This window comes from Bombina bombina, chromosome 1 (genome assembly GCF_027579735.1).
Source record: "Bombina bombina isolate aBomBom1 chromosome 1, aBomBom1.pri, whole genome shotgun sequence".
Taxonomy (NCBI): Eukaryota; Metazoa; Chordata; class Amphibia; order Anura; family Bombinatoridae; genus Bombina; species Bombina bombina.
In genome coordinates, this window is record NC_069499.1 from 98,151,056 (window position 1) to 98,175,770 (window position 24,715).

At 40.1% G+C, this 24,715-nt stretch overlaps 1 protein-coding gene across 1 annotated transcript in view; it reads left to right on the forward strand.

Moving 5' to 3' along the window:
- LGMN (legumain) overlaps nt 1-24,715 on the forward strand; it is a 139,887-nt gene that overhangs the window by 109,441 nt on the left and 5,731 nt on the right. Inside the window, exons 12-13 of the mRNA XM_053697541.1 lie at nt 1,089-1,259; nt 5,499-5,566. Coding sequence (XP_053553516.1) covers nt 1,089-1,259; nt 5,499-5,566 — 239 coding nt within the window. The remainder of the gene's footprint in view (nt 1-1,088; nt 1,260-5,498; nt 5,567-24,715) is intronic.

Consider the following 24,715-nt stretch of genomic DNA (forward strand, 5'->3'; position numbering starts at 1 on the left):
TAATGAAGAAAATAGTGATATTAGGGGTTAATAATTGTAAGTAGGTGGCGGCGACGTTGGGGGCGGCAGATTAGGGGTTAATAAATATAATATAGGGGTCGGCAGTGTTAGGGGCAGCAGATTAGGGGTACGTAGGTTGCGGCGGTGTACGGAGTGGCAGAATAGGGGTTAAAAATAATATGCAGGGGTCAACGATAGCGGGGGCGGCAGATTAGGGGTTAATAAGTGTAAGGTTAGGGTGTTAGGTGCAGACTTAGGAAGTGTTTCCCCATAGGAAACAATGGGGCTGCGTTAGGATTTGAACGCTGCTTTTTTGCAGGTGTTAGTTTTTTTTTCAGCTCAAACGGCCCCATTGTTTCCTATGGGGGAATCGTGCACAAGCACGTTTTTGAAGCTGGCCGCGTCCGTAAGCACTGCTGGTATTGAGAGTTGCAGTGGCGGTAAATATGCCTGTGTGCTCCCTTTTTGGAGCCTAACGAAGCCATTCTGTGAACTCTAAATACCAGCGGTATTTAAAAGGTGCGGGGGGAAAAAAGCACGCGTAGCTAATGCACCCCTTTGGCCGCAGAACTCTAAATCTAGCAGTTAGTAATTACAAGACATTTCTTTTGTGTTGCTATTGAAAATCATATCAGCCAAGTCTGAAACACTTATAAAACAAATTAACATTTTGTTTGTTGTAATTGTTTTTCAATAGCCAAACTCCACCTACCACCTGCCTCATTTGGAGGAGCCAATCCGAGTTTAAGTGTGCATACAGCAAGGCTAGTCGCAGTCATAATGTTAGTATAAATTGCTTTGTTTTGGAGTTATCTGCTAAAGCCAGTAAGATAATGTTATGTAGCAGGATTAGCCTTGAGAAGTCAACAGAGTGCTTTTCCAGCACTAAGAATTAGAAAATCCATGATTTTCAGAGCTCAATGGCATGAAAGGAGGACAAAATAAATAATTAAATTATATTGCAAAGTTGTTATACTACACATAAGTAAACATTTTATATAATCTTAAGGTGTTTACTCTCCCCTTAAGTGCCATAACTAAACCTGAAAATGGATATATATGTTTATTATGTTTATATTTTCACACAGGCAAGAGCAATAATAAAAGAGTCAATGAAGAAGATTGTGTATTTGGTGACAGAATCAAAAGAGATGGCGGAAGAAATTCTGACTGACCAGCTGATCATTAATGACCATGTATGCTATATGGGTGCCGCTGAGCACTTTAAACAGCGATGCTACAACTGGCACATTCCCTTAGTGAGTATTAACTACATGAGGTAGAAACAGTGCCAGGGTTATTGTACAATAACTATCAATACCATAGACTTTAATGGTGGATTAGAAAAGGATTGGGATTAATATGTTTATTACTAAACATTATAAAACAATTAAAGGGACAACAAATCCACACATTTTCTTGATTCGGATACAACGTACAACTTTCCAATTTACTTCTATTATCAAATTTGCTTTGTTCTCTTGGTATCCTTTTTTGAGGAAGTAGTGCTTTGTCTACCTAGGTATTATTTTCAACAAAGTATAGCAAGAGATCAAAGCAAATGAAATAATAGAAGTAAATTGGAACGTTGAATAAAATTGTATGCTCTGTCTGAATCACAAAAGACAAATTTTGGGTTTCATGTCCTTTTAATCATTTCTAACTATGAGTCAGATTTGTGTGTCTGTCTTTGTGCATTTTCTGTGAATGTCTCTGTGAGTGTGTGTGTGTGTGTATGTATGTCTTTGTGTGTTTTCTGTGGGTGTCTCTATGTGTGTGTGTATGTCTTTGTGTGTTTTCTGAGGCTGTCTATGTGGGTGTTTCCGTGGGTGTATGTGCATGTTTGTGTTTGAGTTTGTGTGTCCATTGTCTGTTCCTTTTTAGGACATTTTGACCTTACTACTGATTATTCACATCTTTCTACAGACTTTGAGACTAATGGGACCCTTCTGGAAGTCACCAATCCAACCTTTAAATTATTGTTTAGGCAGTTCAGGGCCCTTCCTTTCAGCCACTGCATGCTGTTGTCATATAGTTGGCATCTTCCATGACAAAAAAATAATCAGAATACCATATTTTGTCTTGTAAATCTCCTTTTTGACAAACTGTAGTCTACCTCATTACTTGTCAGGTCAATGTAAACAAGTGCTGAGTGTCTGTTTGGGTGTCTGTCTGAGATTCTTTGTGTGTTTCTTTGCGTGTCTGCTAGAGTGTCTATATGTGAATCCTTATGTGTGAGTGTGTGTTTCAGTGTATGAGTGTGTCTGTGTGTTTCTGTGTTTGTGTGTTACTACCTTTACAACATTTCCAAGTTTGACTACACTTAAAGGGACACTGAACCCAATTTTTTTCTTTTGTGATTCAGAAAGAGCATGCACTTTTAAGCAACTTTCTAATTTACTCCGATTATAAATTTTTCTTCATTCTCTTGCTATCTTTAATTGAAAAAGAAGGCATCTAAGCTTTTTTAAGTTCAGAACTCTGGACAGGACTTTTTTATTGGTGGATGAATTTATCCACCAATCAGCAAGAACAACCCAGGTTGTTCACCAAAAATGGACTGGCATCTAAACTTACATTCTTGCATTTCAAATAAAGATATCAAGAGAATGAAGAAAATTTGATAATAGGAGTAAATTAGAAAGTTGCTTAAAATGTCATGCTCTATCTGAATCACAAAAGAAAAAAATTGGGTTCAGTGCCCCTTTAAGAATAAAGTGCATATACGTTTTAGTCACTTGGTCAAAAATTGCACATGTCAAGGGGGGGGCTGATCAATTGTTTCTAGTGGCGGCCCTGCCCCGCACAAAGGGGTAGAACACATAGTTAAAAGTTTCCCACCAGACACCACTGCTCTGTTGTTTCTTAGCATGATTTGGCTGATTAGCATAATAATATATCCAAAAAGTAAAAATAAAAACATGTAGAGAAACGATCTCTTAAACTATTCAACTCAATGCTGTGGGTATCAGTTTGCTTATATAGTAGCAGAATATAAAATAAGCAACATAAATGTCAATGTTTATATTCTGTAACAGATTTCAACAATCCAGTATATGGCAACTATCTTACCTCCAAGTACCCGTTCTTAGATACTGTACCAATCCCTTTGTCAATCTTTTAATCTCGTCCCAACTCTGTGTCCTCCGGGTGTTACCCAGTATTCGATGTGTGCGATACACAATGCGTGTCTTTCCTCCACACTTCCGGTCTCAGTCAGACCTCTGGATTGTGACTACGTCACGGGTAAAATTAGGTAGGACGGATCTTTACGTGAATGACAGTTCTCCAGGGCTACCTGTTCTTTGTAATCTTGGTTATCAGGTACTTCTCTGTCCAATTATTAAATGACAGCCGTTCCTTTCTACTCTGTGCAGTGTTAATTTGACTGGAAAGTCCTTAGACTCCTTGGATTATCATCAAATACTGTAATTTGCACGTGCATTGGAGTATTTAAATAACGCCATGATTGCTACATCTGATGGTTTCAGTAATCTATGTTTAGAATTGTTACTGACTGATTTTATCTCCTTTATTTTACTGCTGTGTTTGCATACTTGGCAGCTGTAACATGGGTAAAACCCTATGATTTGCCTACCTTTCAGATCCATGTCTTGTTTCTTAGTTGTCTGAGTTAATTCACTAGGGGCCAATATACTTTTCATGCTTCTTGACCTTCTATATATGAAGTTTGGTTTGTCTGTTAACTGTTCACCTATATTTGGATCATACTTTACTACCAAGGTGGATTAACAACATTCCAAAAGGTCAATGTTTAAGAATCAGTAGAAAAAAACAGACTATGAGACCCAAATAAAAATCTTAGAAGATCGCATCCTTGAATGGGGATATAACGAAGGGATAATAGAAACAGCCATAGAGTATGGTAGGAAAATGAATGGGAAATGCAGACAAAAGACAGTTAAAAAAGAAAATGTTATAAAGTTTAAAGTTCCATTTATAACAAATTTTAGTAGTGATTGCAAAACAGTTGAAAAAATAGTTAGAAAACTTTGTCACCTGATTAAAGATGATCCAATTATAGGTGAACAGTTAACAGACAAACCAAACTTAATATATAGAAGGGCAAGAAATATGAAAAATATATTGGCCCCTAGTGAATTCACTCAGGCAACTAAGAAACAAGACATGGATCTGAAAGGAAGGCAAATCAGAGGGTTTTACCCATGTTATAGCTGCAAAGTATGCAAACACAGCAGTAAAATAAAGGAGATAAAATCAGTCAGTAACAATTATAAACATAGAATTACTGAAACCATCAGATGTAGCGGTCATGGCGTTATTTAAATACTCCAATGCACGTGCAAATTACAGTATTTGATGATAATCCAAGGGGTCTAAGGACTTTCCAGTCAAATTAACACTCTGCGCAGAACTGCTGTCATTTAATAATTGGACAAAGAAGTACCCGATAACCAAGATTACAAAGAACTGGTAGCCCTGGAGAACTGTCATTCAATAAAGATCCGTCCTACCTAATTTTACCCGTGACGTAGTCACAATCCAGAGGTCTGACTGAGACCGGAAGTGTGGAGGAAAGACACGCATTGTGTATCGCACACATCAAATACTGGGTAACACCCGGAGGACACAGAGTTGGGACGAGATTAAAAGATTGACGAAGATATCGGTACAGTAGCTAAGAACGGGTACTTGGAGGTAACATAGTTGCCATATACTGGATTGTTGAAATCTGTTACCGAATATAAACATTGACATTTATGTTGCTCATTTTATATTCTGCTACTATATAAGCAAACTGATACCCACAGCATTGAGTTGAATAGCTCAAGTGATCGTTTCTCTACATGTTTTTATTTTTACTTTTTGGATATATTATTCCATGTTTTTTATTAAGGTGGTATTGAACCCATTTCACGTTTTAAGCTACAGGTGTCTAAGATGATTTATCCGGATATATGTTTTTAGAGGAGACGTCCTCATTAACCACTTTCTTTTATTATTGTTTTATATTGTTCTAACTCCAACGAATATTATAGTTTTATTAAACAGTATATAAACAGTCACCAGTATCTAGGTTTCTATTTTTTTCCCCATTTCTTTATTATATGATATGTTTTGCTCTCTAAACCATATTGCCTCATTTGAAGTTTAACCCTAAGCTTTCTAGTACTTTTGAGTACTTTTTAGCGCTATTGTAATTTCACGTTGAGGGGAGGAAATGCATTGCATTTGAGAGCCTAATCTAACTATGTGTTTACTGGGGCTAAACACATAAAAATGAACTTTAATTTGATAACAAAGTGTGCTAACAAATTAGAGCATTTAATTACTACATCTAAATTTCACTAGAATATATTGTCTTGAAAAAAAAAACTCTGTAAATGTGAAATGTTGAATAATAGACATACACAGATATATTGGAACCCAAGGCTTTATGTGTCTAATGCTTAGGATGGAATGATGGGAAATAAAGTATCACATTATAAGCACAGTATTTTCCTCCCTCATTACAGTATGAATACGCCATGAGGCAGCTGTTTGCATTGGTTAATCTCTGTGAGGCTGGATATCCTCTGGAAAGGTAACAATCATATGCAGCTTCTTTCTTTTTGTAGTCAGCACATACACTCACGTAATGTTATGTATTATGAAGTATCTCAAATAACCTATATTTTTCATTGCAATTATGTGAAATATTTTCACCTGTAAAAAATAATAGCAGTTTCCAGGCCTCTACTCTGCATTGGTTCATTCTTTACATTATTTAGTATGCAACTCCTGATTGTTTGAAAAAACAAAGTACAAATGTGCACTGTTAATCATTGTAAGCGTTTCTTTTTTTCTATCAATGATAAACACATTGTGTGCTCTTTTAATACTGACCCTAGATTCACTATTATATTTAGTGCCTCTCCAATTTGAAAAAATCTGCTATTCTATGGTACCTGTTATTCAGTGTATGCATTAAAGGTATTTATAAGCATAGTATTGAAGTTATATGACTCCTCCCTCTAGTCATAGGTGCCGCCATGTTGAAATCTAGCTTTCACTGCATTCCATTGCTGACCTCTTTGCACATATGCCGCAACTCTCTGTCAGATACCTGCAGTGGTTCCAAAATGGTGACAGCCATAACTAAAGGGAGGTGCATGATATGTATTTAGTGCTTATTATCCCTTTTAATAATAATTTACATTAAAATTCACATTAAGCATGCATCAAAATGCAAATTTACATTCTTATTTAAAGTATGCAGGGAAAATCATATTTAATATACATGTAATTTTCTTTCTGTATTTCCTTCTTTGTATCTTCTCTAATATACTGCATTTGGTTTATTTTAGTTTTTCACAGCAGTTGCATACAGACTACTGGTAAAGCATTTAACTTGACAAAATGACTTTTAAACTGATCCTACAATGAGTCCCTTAGAGACTGATGTGCCGATGCAATATATTTTAATCCTGGATGAGTCTGTAGCCCCCAGTACATTATTCATACACATATAACAAGGGGACATTTACAAGAGTATAAATTTGCCTTTTTTGTGGCAACATAATAAGCCTTCAAGTCAAAGATGAACTCATTCAAATATTATCCCATATTAGGTGCAATTAGAGGATTAGAGCAATTTACAAGCCTCAGTAGGCTGTGCTGACATACATTAATCTGAGCCACTATTACTCTAACATAACTTGAATTACTGCAAACAACTTAATTAGGCTTGTTTTCAGATCTCTGTCCTCTTCAGTTCCTGTGCTTAGCTTAGCATACACTACGCACATTAATGAATGGGATCAATAAAGGGACACTCAAGTCAAACTTAAAGGGACATGAAACCCACATTTTTTCTTTCATGATTTAGAAAGAGCATACAATTATAAACAACTTTCTAATTTACTTCTATTATCTATTTTGCTTCATTCTCTTGATATTCTTTGCTGAAAAGCATATCTAGATATGCTTAGTAGCTGATGATTGGTAGCTGCACATAGATGCCTCCTGTGATTGGTTCACTGTGTGCATTGCTATTTCTTCATTAAAGTATAGCTAAAGAATAAAGCAAATTAGGTAATAGAAGTAAATTGGAATGTTGTTTAAAATTATATTCTCTACCTTAATCATGAAAGAAAATGTTTGGGTATAGTGTCCCTTTAAACTTTTATGATTTAGATAGAACATGCAATTTTAAACAACTTTCTAATTTACTTCCATTAATAAAATGTGCACAGTCTTTTTATATTTATACTTTTTGAGTCACCATTTCCTACTGAGCATGTGCAAGAATTCACAGAATATACGTATATGCATTTGTGATTGGCTGATTGCTGTCACATGATACAGGAGGAGTGGAAATAGCATTTAGTGAGCTTTTTCTCTCTGGAGAACAAGCTGTCCCCTTAATAAATACTAAAGTAAACGTGATATTTATTCCTAATGAAAAAAAAAAATAAGCCTAGCTCATTTTTACTGTAACTATACATGCTACACTACATTTATTCATAAAGAATTAAAGTAACATGAAACCCAGATGTTTTCTTTTATGATACAGATAGAGCATACAACTATGTAAATAAATAAATAAACTTTTTAATTCTACTATCAAATTTGCTTCATTCTCTTGGTATTGGCTGAGCCAATGACAAGAGGTATGTATATGCAATGCTCTGTCTGAATCAGGCAAGTTTAATTTTGACTTTACTGTCACTTTGATGATGATATTATGCAACCTTTTAAATGAGATGCCTAATCTTTTACTTTTCACCCTCCCTGCTCCTCTCCCTTCTTACTTTGCCACACCCCTGAACAGCTCAGCCCCACCCACAGAACACTTGTGGCAATGTCAAATGAGTCCCCAGCCTCCTGACCCCTATAGAGAGCTCTTCAGTTTTGCTTGCTCCTCCCCTATCATTTAATTTTTGGAATTGTCACTAGATGCCATATTGGAATTTTTTTCTTATATTCAAGTCTAGTTATTCTATGACTGGAAACAAAATATACATTTTATATTAATTCTGCTACATGTTGCTAAATGCAGCCCATTGATGGAGGCAATGTTTCCCCTCATTTATTTGAGCAGTGTGCGCAACATTTTTGACCTGTGCAGTTTTTTGCCACGTAATGTATGCGCACTATTCTTGAGTGTAGTCAAACTTAAAAATATTGTAAAAGTAGTGACTCATACATTTTCACAACAAAAACCAAGAGAGTCCCAACAGGATATGAATATATATCTGCCCCAATATGTTCCACCAGATAGGCTGAAATATGGTAAATTCAAATACAGGTAACCATAAAGTACAGATCCTCTCTTCAGCTATACCGTCCTCCAGGGGATATTATCGTATACATATATGCATGTTATCAGTATGAGGCGAATAAACAACCTTTTTCTATATCCCATTAAAGTTCACAGACTCAGTACCCTGTATGTGACAAGTATCCTTTTACTGTACCAGATGTAAGTAAACCAGCATTCAGCAGTTATTTAAAAGGTTTGTGGCTGACAGCGTCAATAATGGACAAAATAAATCTATGCATTCCTAAGGTTTCTCACCCAGGGTGCTGTGTCAGACGTCTCAGCCAATGTTATCAACCACTCTCCGTGTATCCATCCGTCAGTACCTTACACTGCCGCTTCGACTTCTATCATCAGCAACGTACCTCTGTAGCACCAACCGGCCAAGTGTGCTCTCTCGGGCCCCAGCCTGTCCACCAAACGCGGATTGAGCGTCCTCGCTGTAAGCCGTGTGTCGTCTGTAAGCAGGGTGTCACCCGCTCCTCCTTTGCAGTTGGTCTGTGTCAGATGACGTAGTCGTTACGTTGGCCTCCTCATCGTAAAGATAGCGGTACTTTTTGAAAACTTTGTTCGTTGGTCAATCAGTCCTTGTCCTTGTCAACCATACCGGGTACTCTAGTTAGGGTAACATGCAATTTTAGTTTTTTTCCAAAACATCGATCCTCCCTTACGAGAAAAAGCTCCGGTAGGCAGTGCAGCACAGACACTGGCTAATGGCAAACATGGGCAGTGCAGCACACTGCACATACATTTTCACAACAAACTCTCTCACATGCACACACACGGATACGCACTATTATACACAGGGATACACTGTCTCACACACAGATACACTCTCACAGAGACAGAAATACATTTTCTCACACACAGATATACTCTCTCTCTCTCTCTCTCTCACACACACACACATATATAGGGGCCTATTTACTAATGTGCGAGCGGACCTGATCCGATATTGCGGATCATGTCCGTTGCACATCGATAAATGCCGACAGCATACACTGTCTGCATTTATCATCCTCAAGTGTCCCAAACATTATTGTCCACACATGCAATGCCCTGCGCTTCCTCTCACACTCCGGTTGGAGTTACTTTGCAAGACATTGCTACTCACATATCTTCTGTGGTAACTGATGTCTGCTTTTCCCATGCTGCAGGGAAAGTGCAAGAGAAAATGTAAGGAATCAGTGAGTAAGGTTTCTGACACAGTCGTGGCTATTCCGAATGTTCCCTCCCAGAAAACTGAGGAGGAAGATACTTCGGTAGCATCTAAAGGGTTAAATCTCAGACTCAGACAGTGTAATTCCTTCTTCTGATGCTGAAGTTGTTTCCTTCAGGTTTAAGCTGGAACACCTCAGTTTGTTACTTAAGGAGGTTTTGGCTACCTTGGACGACTCCAACACTACTGTCGTAGTCAATCCTAAGAAGTCTAGTAAGCTAAACAAATACTTTGATGTACTTTCCGCGGTGGAGGATTTTCCTGTACCAAACTGGGCTACAGAGATTATTGCTTGGGAATAGGAGAGACCTGGTATCCCTTTTTCTCCATCCTTATTTTTTAAGAAGATGTTTCCAATTGCTGACTCTATCAAGGAGTCTTGGCAGATGGTCCCCAAGGTTGAAGGGGCAATTTCTACCTTGGCTAAGAGAACCACTATCCCCATAGAGGATAGCTGTTCTTTTAAGGACCCTATGGATAAGAAGTTGGAAGGGTTACTTAAAAAGATGTATGTACACCAGGGTTTACAATGGCAACCTGTGGTGTGTATTGCTACCGTCACCAGCGCGGCAGCATACTGGTTTGATGCGTTGTCTGATTCGATTCAGACAGATACTCCCCTTGAAGAGATCCAGGATAGGATAAAGGCTCTTAAGTTAGCCAATTCCTTTATTATGGATGCTTCCCTACAGGTTATTAAGTTGGGAGCAAAGATTTCTGGCTTTGCCGTACTGGCCCGCAGAGCTTTATGGTTGAAGTCCTGGTCTGCGGATGTGTCATCTAAGTCTAAGCTTTTGGCGATTCCCTACAAGGGTAAGACCTTGTTTGGGCCAGACTTGGCTGAAATTATTTCAGACATTACTGGAGGAGAGGGGCATTTCCTCCCTCAGGATAAGAGGAATAAGCAGAAAGGACATCAGAGTAATTTTTGTTCCTTTCGAAACTTTAAAGGTAAGCCTTCCTCTCCCTCTGCCAAGCAGGGGCAGTCCAAGCCTTCCTGAAAGTCCAATCAGACTTGGAACAAGGGGAAGCAATCTTAGAAGCCCGTTAATGACTCAAAGTCAGCATGAAGGGTCTGCCCCCGATCCGGGAGAGGATCTTGTGGGGGGCAGACTTTCCTTCTTCGCACAGGCCTGGGTTCGGTATGTTCCGGATCCCTTGGCGTTGGACATTGTGTCCCAGGGATACAAACTAGAGTTCAAGACCTTTCCTCCCAGGGGCAGGTTTCTGCTCTCAAGATTATCTGTAGACCAGATAAAGAGAGAGGCGTTCTTAAACTGTGTCCGGGAACCTTTCTGACCTGGGACTGATAGTTCCTGTTCCAATGCAGGAACAGGATCTGGAATTCTACTCCAATCTGTTCGTGGTTCCCAAAAAAGAGGGAACTTTCAGACCGATTTTAGAGTCTAAACAAGTTCCTCAGAGTACAGTCATTCAAGATGGAAACTATTTGTTTCATTCTCCCCTTGGTTCAAGAGGGTCAATTCATGACAACAGTAGATTTAAAGGATGCGTGCTGCATGTTCCCATCCACAGGGATCATCACAAGTTTCTGAGGTTTGAGTTTCTAGACAAACACTTTTAGTTTGTGGCTCTTCCATTCGGCCTTGCCACAGCTCCCAGAATTTTCTCAAAGGTCCTGGGAGCACTGTTGGCAGTGCTCCAGTTGCGGGGCATTGCAGTGGCGCCTTATCTGGATGACATTCTTGTTCAGGGGCCATCTTTTCAACAAGCAAACTCCCACACAGATATGTTATCTTTTCTGCGCTCTCTCACGCATGGAAGGTGAATTTGGGAAAGAGTTCCTTGATTTCAGCTACAAGGGTAGTGTTCTTGGGAACCAGAAGAATGAAGCTCTTCGACACTTGCCTTGCACTTCAGTCCTCTCCTCAGCCATCAGTGGCCCAATGTATGGAGGTAATTGGTCTGATGGTAGCTGCCATGGACATCATTCCATTTACTCGGTTCCATCTCAGGCCTCTGCATTTATGCATGCTCAGACAATGGAACAGGGATTATGCAGATCTGTCTCCAAGATTAGAACTGGATCAGGCGACCAGAGATTCTCTTCCATGGTGGTTGTCTCAGGAACATCTCTCCCAGGGAACCTGCTTCCGCAGACCTACCTGGATGATTGTGACCACGGATGCCAGCCTTCTGGGATGAGGAGCAGTCTGCAGTCTGGGGCTTGCTAAAGGTTTAGGGGATATGGACTCGGGAGGAGTCAGTTCTCTCCATAAACATCCTAGAGCTGAGGGCAATCTTCAATGCTCTTCTGGCCTGGCTTCAGTTAGCTTCAGCCCAGTTTATCAGGTTCCAGTCGGACAACATAACTTCAGTGGCTTACATCAACCATCAGGGAGGAACTTGGAGTTCATTGGCCATGACAGAGGTAACCAAGATTATTGAGTGGGCGGAGACCCACAACTGCTGTCTATCTGCAATCCACATTCCAGGAGTGGACAACTGGGAAGCGGATTTTCTGAGCAGACAGACCTTTCACCCGGGGAGTGGGAACTCCATCTAGAGGTGTTTTCCAATTTTGATTCTCAAATGGGGACAGCCGGAGCTGGATGTCATGGCATCTTGACAGCATGCCAAGCTCCTGAGGTATGGGTCAAGGTCAAGGGATCCTCAGGCTGTACTGATAGATGCTCTGGTGGTCCCTTGGAATTTTAATCTAGCATACCTATTTCCTCCGTTCGTTCTCTTCCACGGGTCATTGCTCGAATCAAACAGGAGAAGGCGTTGGTGATCCTCATCAAATATCGGCCTTATCTATTTTGTTGCATAAACGTCTGACGGATGTGCCAGATGTGCAATCTTTCTGTCAGGCCTTAGTTGGAATCAGGCCTGTGTTCTAACCTGTTACTCCTCCCTGGAGTCTTAACCTTGTTCTTAAAGTTCTTCAGCAGGCTCCGTTTGAGCCTATGCATTCCCTAGATATTAAGATGTTATCTTGGAAAGTTTTGTTTCTTGTTGCAATTTCTTCTGCTCGTAGAGTCTCTGAACTCTCGGCATTGCAGTGTGAATCCCCTTACCTTATTTTTCATTCGGATAAGGTAGTTCTGCATACTAAGTTAGGTTTCCTTCCTAAAGTGGTTTCGGATAGGAACATTAATCAAGAAATCGTTGTTCATTCTTTGTGTCCTAACCCTTCTTCTCATAAAGAGCGTTTGTTGCACAACCTAGATGTGGTGCGTGCGTTGAAATACTATTTACAGGCGACTAAGGATTTTTGCCAGTCTTCTGCTTTGTTTGTCATTTTGTCTGGGAAACGCAAGGGTTAGAAAGCTACGGCTACTTCTCTTTCTTTGTGGCTGCAGAGTATTATTCACTTGGCCTATGAAACTGCTGGACAGCAGCCTCCTGAGAGAATTACAGTTCATTCCACAAGGGCTGTTTCTTCCTCCTGGGCTTTCAAAAATGAAGCTTCTGTGGAACAGATTTGCAAGGCTGCAACTTGGTCCTCTCTACACACTTTTTCAAAATTTTATAAATTTGACACTTTTGCCTCGGCAGAGGCTTCTTTTGGGAAAAAGGTTCTTCAAGCAGTGGTGCCTTCCGTTAAGGTTCCCTGTCTTGTCCCTCCCTTATCATCGGTGTCCTTTAGCTTGGGTATTGATTCCCAATAGTAATTACTGATGATCCGTGGACTCACCGTGTCATTAGAAAGAAAACTAAATTTATGCTTACCTGAAAAATGTATTTCTTGACATGGCCCGCCCTGTATTTTCAGACAGGTTTTTTTGTCACATAATCTTCAGGCACCTCTGCACCTTGTGTTGCTTCCTTTCTCTCCTTTTCCTTCAGTCGAATGACTGGAGGTTGTGGGAAGGGAAGTGATATTTAACAGCTTTTCTCTAGTGCTCTTTGCCTCCTCCTGCTGGCCAGGAGTGATATTCCCAATAGTAATTACTGCTGATCCGTGGACTCACCGTGTCAATAAATAAATACATTTATTAGGTAAGCATAAATTTCATTATATATGCACAAACACTCTCATACACACTCACACACACTCTCATATTCACATAGTACACACACTGATCCTAGGGTTGCCACCCGTCCCTTAAAATACAGAACACAGAGGAATATGAATAGTGCTGTCCAGAAACACAATACATGTTTGTTTCTCCCTGCACACCCTGCAGCATGTGTAACTCATAAGTATCCAGGAAAACATAGCTGAGGTGGCAACCCTGATCCATAAACTCTCTCTCACACACACATAAACACTCACACACAGATACACTCGCTCTCACACACACAGATCCATATTTTCAAAATAAAACATGATTCAATTTCTGTGCACACTTTTAAAACGCTTGTGCGCTAGGTTGGAAAAAGGGTAACGGCAAGCGTGGCTGGTTAGGAATATCTGTAAATGGGTTCATGCACTGCTGTAAGCAATCACTGTAGTTAGTATATGAAGCTGGGTCTGGTAAGTTGCAGCTTAATTAAGTACAGAATCTGAGCTCCAGTGTCAAACAAACACGTTTTTTTTCCAATAAAAGTAAGGTATTTCACAAGAAAAGTATTTAAAAAATTGGAATAGTTTTGAGTTTAATATTCCTTTAAGTTTTTAGACCGTTAAATAAGTTAATTCCATTAACAACAATATGGCACACTTGATTCATTTATATTATTAATTAAATGATAAATTCAAACACATTAAACCATTGTTATCAATATTGAATCAATTAGTTGCCATACAAAACAGTGTCTTATAGTTGAGGATTTACTCAGTTTAAGTGCAAGAATATTTTAAATTTTTCAGTTAAAGGGACATGCAACCCAAAATTGTCTTGCATGATTCAGATAGAACATACCATTTTAAACAAATTTCCAATTCAGCTGTGTCAAATTTTCTTCATGCTCTTGGTATCCTTTGCTGAAGAAGCAGCAATGCACTACTGGCTAGCTGAACACATCGGTTGAGGTAATGACAAAAGGCATAAATCAGCAGCTAGCATCCAGTACTGCAGTACAACTCTTGAGCCTACCTAGGTATATTTTTCAACAAAGGATACCAAAAGAGCAAAGGAAATTAGATAATATAATCAAATTGGAATTTTTTTTTAAATTGTACAGTGGGGCAAAAAAGTATTTACTCAGCCACCAATTGTGCAAGTTCGCCCACTTAAGAAGATGAGAGAGGCCTGTAATTTTCATCATAGGTATACCTCAACTATGAGAGACAAAATGTGGAAACAAATCCATACAATCACATTGTCTGATTTTGAAAGAATTTATTTGCATATTATGGTGGAAAATAAGTATTTGGTCACCTACAAACAAGCAAGATTTCTGGCTCTCACAGACCTGTATCTTCTTCTTTAAGAGCACCTGTTTGAACTTGTTATCAGTATAAAAGACACCTGTCCACAACCTCAAACAGTCACACTCCAAACTCCACTATGGTGAAGACCAAAGATCTGTCGAAGGACACCAGAAACAAAATTGTAGACCTGCACCAGGCTGGGAAGACTGAATCTGCAATAGGCAAGCAGCTTGGTGTGAAGAAATCAACTGTGGAAGCAAATTTAGAAAATGGAAGACATACAAGACCACTGATAATCCCCCTCGATCTGGGGCTCCATGCAAGATCTCACCCCGTGGGGTCAAAATGATCACAAGAACGGTGAGCAAACATCCCAGAACCACACGGGGGGACCTAGTGAATGACCTGCAGAGAGCTGGGACCAAAGTAACAAAGGCTACCATAAGTAACACACTACGCTGCCAGGGACTCAGATCCTGCAGTGCCAGATGTGTCCCCCTGCTTAAGCCAGTACATGTCCGGGCCCGTCTGAAGTATGCTAGAGAGCATTTGGATGATACAGAAGCGGATTGGGAGAATTTCATATGGTCAGATGAAACCAAAGTAGAACTGTTTGGTAGAAACACAACTCGTCGTGTTTGGAGGAGAGAGAATGCTGAGTTGCAACCAAAGAACACCATACCTACTGTGAAGCATGGGGGTGGCAACATCATGCTTTGGGGCTGTTTCTCTGCAAAGGGAACAGGATGACTGATCTGTGTACATGAAAGAATGAAACGTGGCTGTGTCTTTCAGCATGACAATGATCCCAAACACACCGCCCGGGTGACGAAGGAGTGGCTTCGTAAGAAGCATTTCAAGGTCCTGGAGTGGCCTAGCCAGTCTCCAGATCTCAACCCCATAGAAAACCTTTGGAGGGAGTTGAAAGTCCGTGTTGCCCAGCAACAGCCCCAAAACATCACTGCTCTAGAGGAGATCTGCATGCAGGAATGGGCCAACATACCAGCAACAGTGTGTTTGACCTCTGTCATTGCCAACAAAGGATATATAACAAAGTATTGAGATGAACTTTTGATATTGACCAAATACTTATTTCTCTTGTTAAGTGTAGTCAGTCCACGGGTCATCCATTACTTATGGAATATATCTCTTCCTAACAGGAAGCTGCAAGAGGATCACCCAGCAGAGCTGCTATATAGCTCCTCCCCTCACATGTCATATTCAGTCATTCTCTTGCAGCCTAACTAGATAGGTCACTGTGAGAGGTCTGTGGTGTTTTTTAACTTAGTTTATTTCTACAATCAAAAGTTTGTTATTTTAAATGGCACCGGAGTGTGCTGTTTATTCTCAGGCAGCATTAGAAGAAGAATCTGCCTGCGTTTTCTATGATCTTAGCAGACGTAGCTAAGATCCACTGGCTGTTCTCATCTGAGGCGTGAGGTAACTTCAGAGAAGGGGAATAGCATGCAGGGCCCCCCTGCAAATGAGGTATGTGCAGTAATTATTTTTCTGAGGAATGGAATTGACTGAGAAAATACTGCTGATACCAATGTAAAGTAAGTTCAGCCTTAAATGCAGTGATAGCGACTGGTATTAGGCTGATGAGTGTGTGTACACTGAATGTATTTTTCTAAGGAATGGAATTGGCTCTGAAAATACTGTTAATACTGAAATAATGTATGAGCCTTAACTGCAGTAAAAGCGACTGGTAGCAGGCTTATTAATAACAATTCATAACTTTTCAAATGTATGTTTAAAACGTTTACTGGCATGTTAATCGTTTTTTGTGAGGTACTTGGTGATAAAACTTATTGGGGCATGATTTTTACCACATGGCCATCTTTGTTTTCTGCATAGAAACAGTTTTCTGAGCTTCCCCACTGTTGTAATATGAGTGGGAGGGGCCTATTTTAGCGCTTTTTTTGCGCCGTAAAAATTCAGTCACAATCTGTCTACTTCATCCTCCATGATCCAGATCGTCTCTAGAGAGCTCAGGGGTCTTCAAAATTCATTTTGAGGGAGGTAATCAGTCACAGCAGACCTGTGACAGTGTGTTTTGACTGTGAGAAAAACGTTAATTATTAAATTGTTAATCCGTTTTTGGGTATTAAGGGGTTAATCATCCATTTGCTGGTGGGTGCAATCCTTTGCTAACTTAATACATTTACTGTGAAAAATTGGTTGCTATAACTATTTTGGTTCATTGTTATTTCAACTGTGACAGCTTTTTGTGCTTCTTAAAGGCACAGTAGCGTTTTTTATATTGCTTGTAAATTTATTTAGAAAAGTATTTCCAAGCTTGCTAGTTTCATTGCTAGTCTGTTTAAACATGTCTGACACAGATGAATCTCTTTGTTCACTATGTTTAAAGGCCAATGTGGAGCCCAATAGAAATTTATGTACTAATTGCATTGATGCTACTTTAAATAAAAGTCAATCTTTACATGTAAAGAAATTATCACCAGACAACGAGGGGGAAGTTATGCCGACTAACTCTCCTCACGTGTCAGTACCTTCGCCTCCCGCTCAGGAGGTGCGTGATTTTGTGGCGCCAAGTACATCAGGGAGGCCCTTACAAATCACTTTGCAAGACATGGCTACTGTTATGACAGAAGTATTATCTAAATTGCCAGAATTAAGAGGCAAGCGCGATAGCTCTGGGTTAAGGACAGAGCGCGCGGATGAGGTGAGAGCCATGTCAGATACTGCGTCACAGTTTGCAGAACGTGAAGACGGAGAGCTTCATTCTGTGGGTGACGGATCTGATCCAGGGAGACTGGATTCAGAGATTTCTAATTTTAAATTTAAGCTTGAGAACTTCCGCATATTGCTAGGGGAGGTATTAGCGGCTCTGAATGATTGTAACACGGTTGCAATTCCAGAAAAATTATGTAGGTTGGATAGATACTATGCGGTACCGGTGTGTACTGACGTGTTTCCTATACCTAAAAGGCTTACAGAGATTATTAGCAAGGAGTGGGATAGACCTGGTGTGCCCTTTTCCCCTCCTCCCATATTTAGGAAAATGTTTCCTATAGACGCCACCACACGAGACTTATGGCAGACGGTCCCTAAGGTGGAGGGAGCAGTTTCTACTTTAGCTAAGCGTACCACTATCCCGGTGGAGGATAGTTGTGCCTTTTCAGATCCAATGGATAAGAAATTAGAGGGTTACCTTAAGAAAATGTTTGTTCAACAAGGTTTTATCTTACAGCCCCTTGCATGCATTGCGCCTGTCACTGCTGCGGCGGCATTCTGGTTTGAGTCTCTGGAAGAGGCCATTCGCACAGCTCCATTGGATGAAATTATGAACAAGCTTAAAGCACTTAAGCTAGCTAACGCATTTGTTTCTGATGCCGTCGTACATTTAACCAAACTTACGGCTAAGAACTCCGGATTCGCCATCCAAGCGCGTAGAGCGCCATGGCTTAAATCCTGGTCAGCTGACGTGACTTCTAAATCTAAATTGCTTAATATTCCTTTCAAAGGGCAGACCTTATTCGGGCCCGGCTTGAAAGAAATTATAGCTGACATTACGGGAGGTAAGGGCCATGCTCTACCTCAGGACAGGGCCAAATCAAAGGCCAAACAGTCTCATTTTCGTGCCTTTCGTAACTTCAAGGCTGGAGCAGCATCAACTTCCTCCGCTCCAAAACAGGAAGGAGCTGTTTCTCGTTACAGGCAGGGCTGGAAAGTTAACCAGTCCTGGAACAAGGGCAAGCAGGCCAAGAAACCTGCTGCTGCCTCCAAGACAGCATGAAGAGAGGGCCCCCTATCCGGAAACGGATCTAGTGGGGGGCAGACTTTCTCTCTTCGCCCAGGCTTGGGCAAGAGATGTCCAGGATCCCTGGGCGTTGGAGATCATATCTCTGGGATATCTCCTGGACTTCAAAACTTCTCCTCCACGAGGGAGATTTCATCTTTCAAGGTTATCAGCAAACCAGATAAAGAAAGAGGCGTTTCTACGCTGTGTACAAGACCTTTTACTCATTGGGGTGATCCACCCAGTTCCGCGGACGGAACACGGGCAGGGATACTATTCAAATCTATTTGTGGTTCCCAAGAAAGAGGGAACCTTCAGACCAATCTTGGACTTAAAAATCCTAAACAAATTTCTAAGAGTTCCATCATTCAAAATGGAAACTATTCGAACCATCCTTCCCATGATCCAAGAGGGTCAGTGCATGACCACAGTGGATTTAAAGGATGCCTACCTTCACATACCGATTCACAAGGATCATTATCAGTACCTAAGATTTGCTTTCTTAGACAGGCATTACCAGTTTGTAGCTCTTCCCTTCGGATTAGCAACGGCTCCAAGAATCTTTACAAAAGTTCTGGGCTCACTTCTGGCGGTACTAAGACCGCGAGGCATAGCGGTGACTCCGTACCTAGACGACATTCTGATACAAGCGTCAAGTTTTCAAACTGCCAAGTCTCATACAGAGATAGTTCTGGCATTTCTGAGGTCGCATGGGTGGAAGGTGAACGTGGAAAAAAGTTCTCTATTACCACTTACAAGAGTTCCCTTTCTAGGGACTCTTATAGATTCTGTAGAGATGAAAATTTACCTGACAGAGGCCAGGTTATCAAAACTTCTAAATGCTTGCCGTGTCCTTCATTCCATTCCACACCCGTCAGTAGCTCAGTGCATGGAAGTAATCGGCTTAATGGTAGCGGCAATGGACATAGTACCATTTGCGCGTCTGCATCTCAGACCGCTGCAATTGTGCATGCTAAGTCAGTGGAACGGGGATTACTCAGATTTGTCCCCCCTACTAAGTCTGGATCAAGAGACCAGAGATTCTCTTCTATGGTGGCTCTCTCGGCCACATCTGTCCAAGGGGATGACCTTTCGCAGGCCAGATTGGACGATTGTAACAACAGACGCCAGCCTTCTAGGCTGGGGCGCAGTCTGGAACTCCCTGAAAGCTCAGGGATTATGGACTCAGGAGGAGAAACTCCTCCCAATAAATATTCTGGAATTAAGAGCAATATTCAATGCTCTCCTAGCTTGGCCTCAGTTAGCAACTCTGAGGTTCATCAGATTTCAGTTGGACAACATCACGACTGTGGCTTACATCAACCATCAAGGGGGAACCAGAAGTTCCCTAGCGATGTTGGAAGTCTCAAAGATAATTCGCTGGGCAGAGTCTCACTCTTGCCACCTGTCAGCGATTTACATCCCAGGTGTAGAGAACTGGGAGGCGGATTTTCTAAGTCGCCAGACTTTTCATCCGGGGGAGTGGGAACTTCATCCGGAGGTCTTTGCTCAACTGATTCTTCGTTGGGGCAAACCAGATCTGGATCTCATGGCGTCTCGCCAGAACGCCAAGCTTCCTTGTTACGGATCCAGGTCCAGGGACCCGGGAGCGGTGCTGATAGATGCTCTGACAGCCCCTTGGGTCTTCAACATGGCTTATGTGTTTCCACCATTCCCGATGCTTCCTCGTTTGATTGTCAAGATCAAACAGGAGAGAGCTTCGGTGATTCTGATAGCGCCTGCGTGGCCACGCAGGACCTGGTATGCAGACCTAGTGGACATGTCGTCCTGTCCACCGTGGTCTCTGCCTCTGAGACAGGACCTTCTAATTCAGGGTCCTTTCAAACATCCAAATCTAATTTCTCTGAGGCTGACTGCATGGAGATTGAACGCTTGATTCTATCAAAGCGTGGCTTCTCGGAGTCGGTTATTGATACCTTAATACAGGCTAGGAAGCCTGTTACCAGAAAAATTTACCATAAGATATGGCGTAAATATTTATATTGGTGCGAATCCAAGAGTTACTCATGGAGTAAGGTTAGGATTCCTAGGATATTGTCCTTTCTACAAGAAGGTTTAGAAAAGGGCTTATCTGCTAGTTCGTTAAAGGGACAGATTTCTGCTCTGTCTATTCTTCTACACAAACGTCTGGCTGAAGTTCCAGACGTTCAGGCTTTTTGTCAGGCTTTAACTAGGATTAAGCCTGTGTTTAAGACTGTTGCTCCGCCGTGGAGCTTAAACTTAGTTCTTAATGTTCTTCAAGGCGTTCCATTTGAACCCCTTCATTCCATTGATATCAAGCTGTTATCCTGGAAGGTTTTGTTTTTGATGGCTATTTCCTCGGCTCGAAGAGTCTCTGAGTTATCTGCCTTACATTGTGATTCTCCTTATCTGATTTTTCATTCAGACAAGGTAGTTCTGCGTACTAAACCTGGGTTCTTACCTAAGGTAGTTACTAACAGGAATATCAATCAAGAGATTGTTGTTCCATCACTGTGTCCTAACCCTTCTTCAAAGAAGGAACGACTTTTGCATAATTTGGACGTAGTCCGTGCCCTGAAGTTCTATTTGCAGGCAACTAAAGATTTTCATCAAACTTCTTCCCTGTTTGTCGTTTACTCTGGACAGAGAAGAGGTCAAAAGGCTTCGGCTACCTCTCTCTCTTTTTGGCTTCGTAGCATAATACGTTTAGCCTATGAGACTGCTGGACAGCAGCCTCCTGAAAGGATTACAGCTCATTCTACTAGAGCTGTGGCTTCCACCTGGGCCTTTAAAAATGAGGCCTCTGTTGAACAGATTTGCAAGGCTGCGACTTGGTCTTCGCTTCACACCTTTTCAAAATTTTACAAATTTGACACTTTTGCTTCTTCGGAGGCTATTTTTGGGAGAAAGGTACTTCAGGCAGTGGTTCCTTCTGTTTAATGTTCCTGCCTTGTCCCTCCCTTCATCCGTGTACTTTAGCTTTGGTATTGGTATTCCATAAGTAATGGATGACCCGTGGACTGACTACACTTAACAAGAGAAAACATAATTTATGCTTACCTGATAAATTTATTTCTCTTGTAGTGTAGTCAGTCCACGGCCCGCCCTGTCTTTAAGGCAGACCTAAATTTTAATTAAACTCCAGTCACCACTGCACCCTATGGTTTCTCTTTTCTCGTCTGCTTTGGTCGAATGACTGAATATGACATGTGAGGGGAGGAGCTATATAGCAGCTCTGCTGGGTGATCCTCTTGCAGCTTCCTGTTAGGAAGAGATATATTCCATAAGTAATGGATGACCCGTGGACTGACTACACTACAAGAGAAATAAATTTATCAGGTAAGCATAAATTATGTTTTTCCACCATAATTTCCAAATAAATTCTTTCTAAATCAGACAATGTGATTGTCTGGATTTGTTTCCACATTTTGTCTCTCATAGTTGAGGTATACCTATGATGAAAATTACAGGCCTCTCTCATCTTCTTAAGTGGGAGAACTTGCACAATTGGTGGCTGACTAAATACTTTTTTGCCCCACTGTATGTTCTATCTGAATCATGAAAGAAAATGTTGAGGTTTCATGTCCATTTAAAGCTTTGCAGTTAAAGCACAAGTAGCATGACAATTAACACTTTTTTCCACTTAAGTACTTTTAGTGTTGTGCCCAATTAACAATTTTATATAACTTTTAAGTAGTTTTATGATAAACCTTTTTAAATGCATATACAATTAATTCCAATAATGAACATTCTTACAATTGAATTTAAAGGGCCATAATATTAGAAAAATTACATGCTCTTGTTCGTTAGAGCATATCATTTTACACTACTATCTGTTTAACCCCTGCAAATTAGAGCATGTCATTTTACACTACTATCTGTTTAACCCCTGCAAATTAGAGCATATCATTTTACACTACTATCTGTTTAACCCCTGCAAATTAGAGCATGTCATTTTACACTACTGTCTGTTTAACCCCTGCAAATTAGAGCATGTCATTTTACACTACTATCTGTTTAACCCCTGCAAATTAGAGCATATCATTTTACACTACTATCTGTTTAACCCCTGCAAATTAGAGCATGTCATTTTACACTACTGTCTTTTTAACCCCTGCAAATTAGAGCATGTCATTTTACACTACTATCTGTTTAACCCCTGCAAATTAGAGCATATCATTTTACACTACTATCTGTTTAACCCCTGCAAATTAGAGCATGTCATTTTACACTACTATCTGTTTAACCCCTGCAAATTAGAGCATATCATTTTACACTACTATCTGTTTAACCCCTGCAAATTAGAGCATGTCATTTTACACTACTATCTGTTTAACACCTGCAAATTAGAGCATATCATTTTACACTACTATCTGTTTAACCCCTGCAAATTAGAGCATATCATTTTACACTACTATCTGTTTAACCCCTGCAAATTAGAGCATGTCATTTTACACTACTATCTGTTTAACCCCTGCAAATTAGAGCATATCATTTTACACTACTATCTGTTTAACCCCTGCAAATTAGAGCATGTCATTTTACACTACTATCTGTTTAACCCCTGCAAATTAGAGCATGTCATTTTACACTACTATCTGTTTAACCCCTGCAAATTAGAGCATATCATTTTACACTACTATCTGTTTAACCCCTGCAAATCAGAGCATGTCATTTTACACTACTATCTGTTTAACACCTGCAAATTAGAGCATATCATTTTACACTACTATCTGTTTAACCCCTGCAAATTAGAGCATATCATTTTACACTACTATCTGTTTAACCCCTGCAAATTAGAGCATATCATTTTACACTACTATCTGTTTAACCCCTGCAAATTAGAGCATGTCATTTTTTGACTATTATGCCCCTTATAATGTGAATACAGTTTTCAAAATTCAGAGGTGTGATTTGAGCAATGTTTTATACTTTGTATCACAAAAAACCCTGAACATTTTTATCAGTACAGTAGTTTTTTAAATATATTATTAAAAAGAGCAGCAGCATTTTACATTGGGCAGTCTAGGGGAAATGATTAACCAGGTTACAGCTGGCGATACATTTGTTTGAAATTTTGCAGGGAGGTGTGTTCTAACTTGTCTTTTTTTTATTATTATGTTTAATTAAAGGGAAATTAAATTCAAAAAGTTGTTCTCATAAATGACTAGATTACAAGTGGAGCACTATTTAGCGCTCCCGTTTTAACTTCGCTAGACAGAGTCTTTTTGAGTGCGTCAGGTTGCACTTGTATTACAAGTTGAAAGTATAAAGTTAGCGTGCAAGCAGAAACTTGATCCTCGCAAAAAGTTGAACTTCGAATATTGCCCATAGACTTCAATGGAGTGCACAAACGGTACAAATATCTAACACCCATACTCGCACGCTAACCCCAACATGAAATATGAATATTAATATTACAGACATATATAAATACATCTGTGCACACATATAGAGTTTGGGTAATAGCCAACATGACTTTTTACTGCGCACCCCCATAGATGTTTATTATGTAACAGATTTAGTACTTCCATGCTATCCAACATGCAAATGTTAGTTCACCACAAACTATCACTCCAACGATAAAAAATAACTTTGAACACAAACATAAAGGCGCTATTGGATTGTACTCTAACAGCATTAACCCATAATAGCACTAATATGTTTGAGCTCCATTTGTGATCTAGGCCTAAATCGTGAGCCAATTATTGTATTAGGATAGAATGATTTTGAGAAATTGGTTCTGCTGTTTTAGCTTAAATAAATGTTATTTGTTTGGCCAGTCAGCTAGACACTTAAAAGGACAGTCAACACCAGAATATTTGTTGTTTAAAAAGAAAGATAATCTCTTTATTAGACATTCCTCAGTTTTGCATAAACAACACTGTTAAAGAAATACAATTTTTACCTCTGTGATTACCTTGTATCTAAGCCTCTGCAAACTGCCCCCTTATTTCAGTTCTTTTGTCAGACTTGCACTTTAGCCAATCAGTTCTCACTCCAGGGTAACTTCACGTTCATAAGCTCAATGTTATCTATAGGAAACACATGAACTAATGCCCTCTAGTGGTCAAAATGCATTCAGATTAGAGGCAGTCTTCAAGGTCTAAGAAATTAGTATATGTACCTCCTAGAATTCACTTTCAACTAAGAATACCAAGAGAACAAAGAAAATTGGTGATA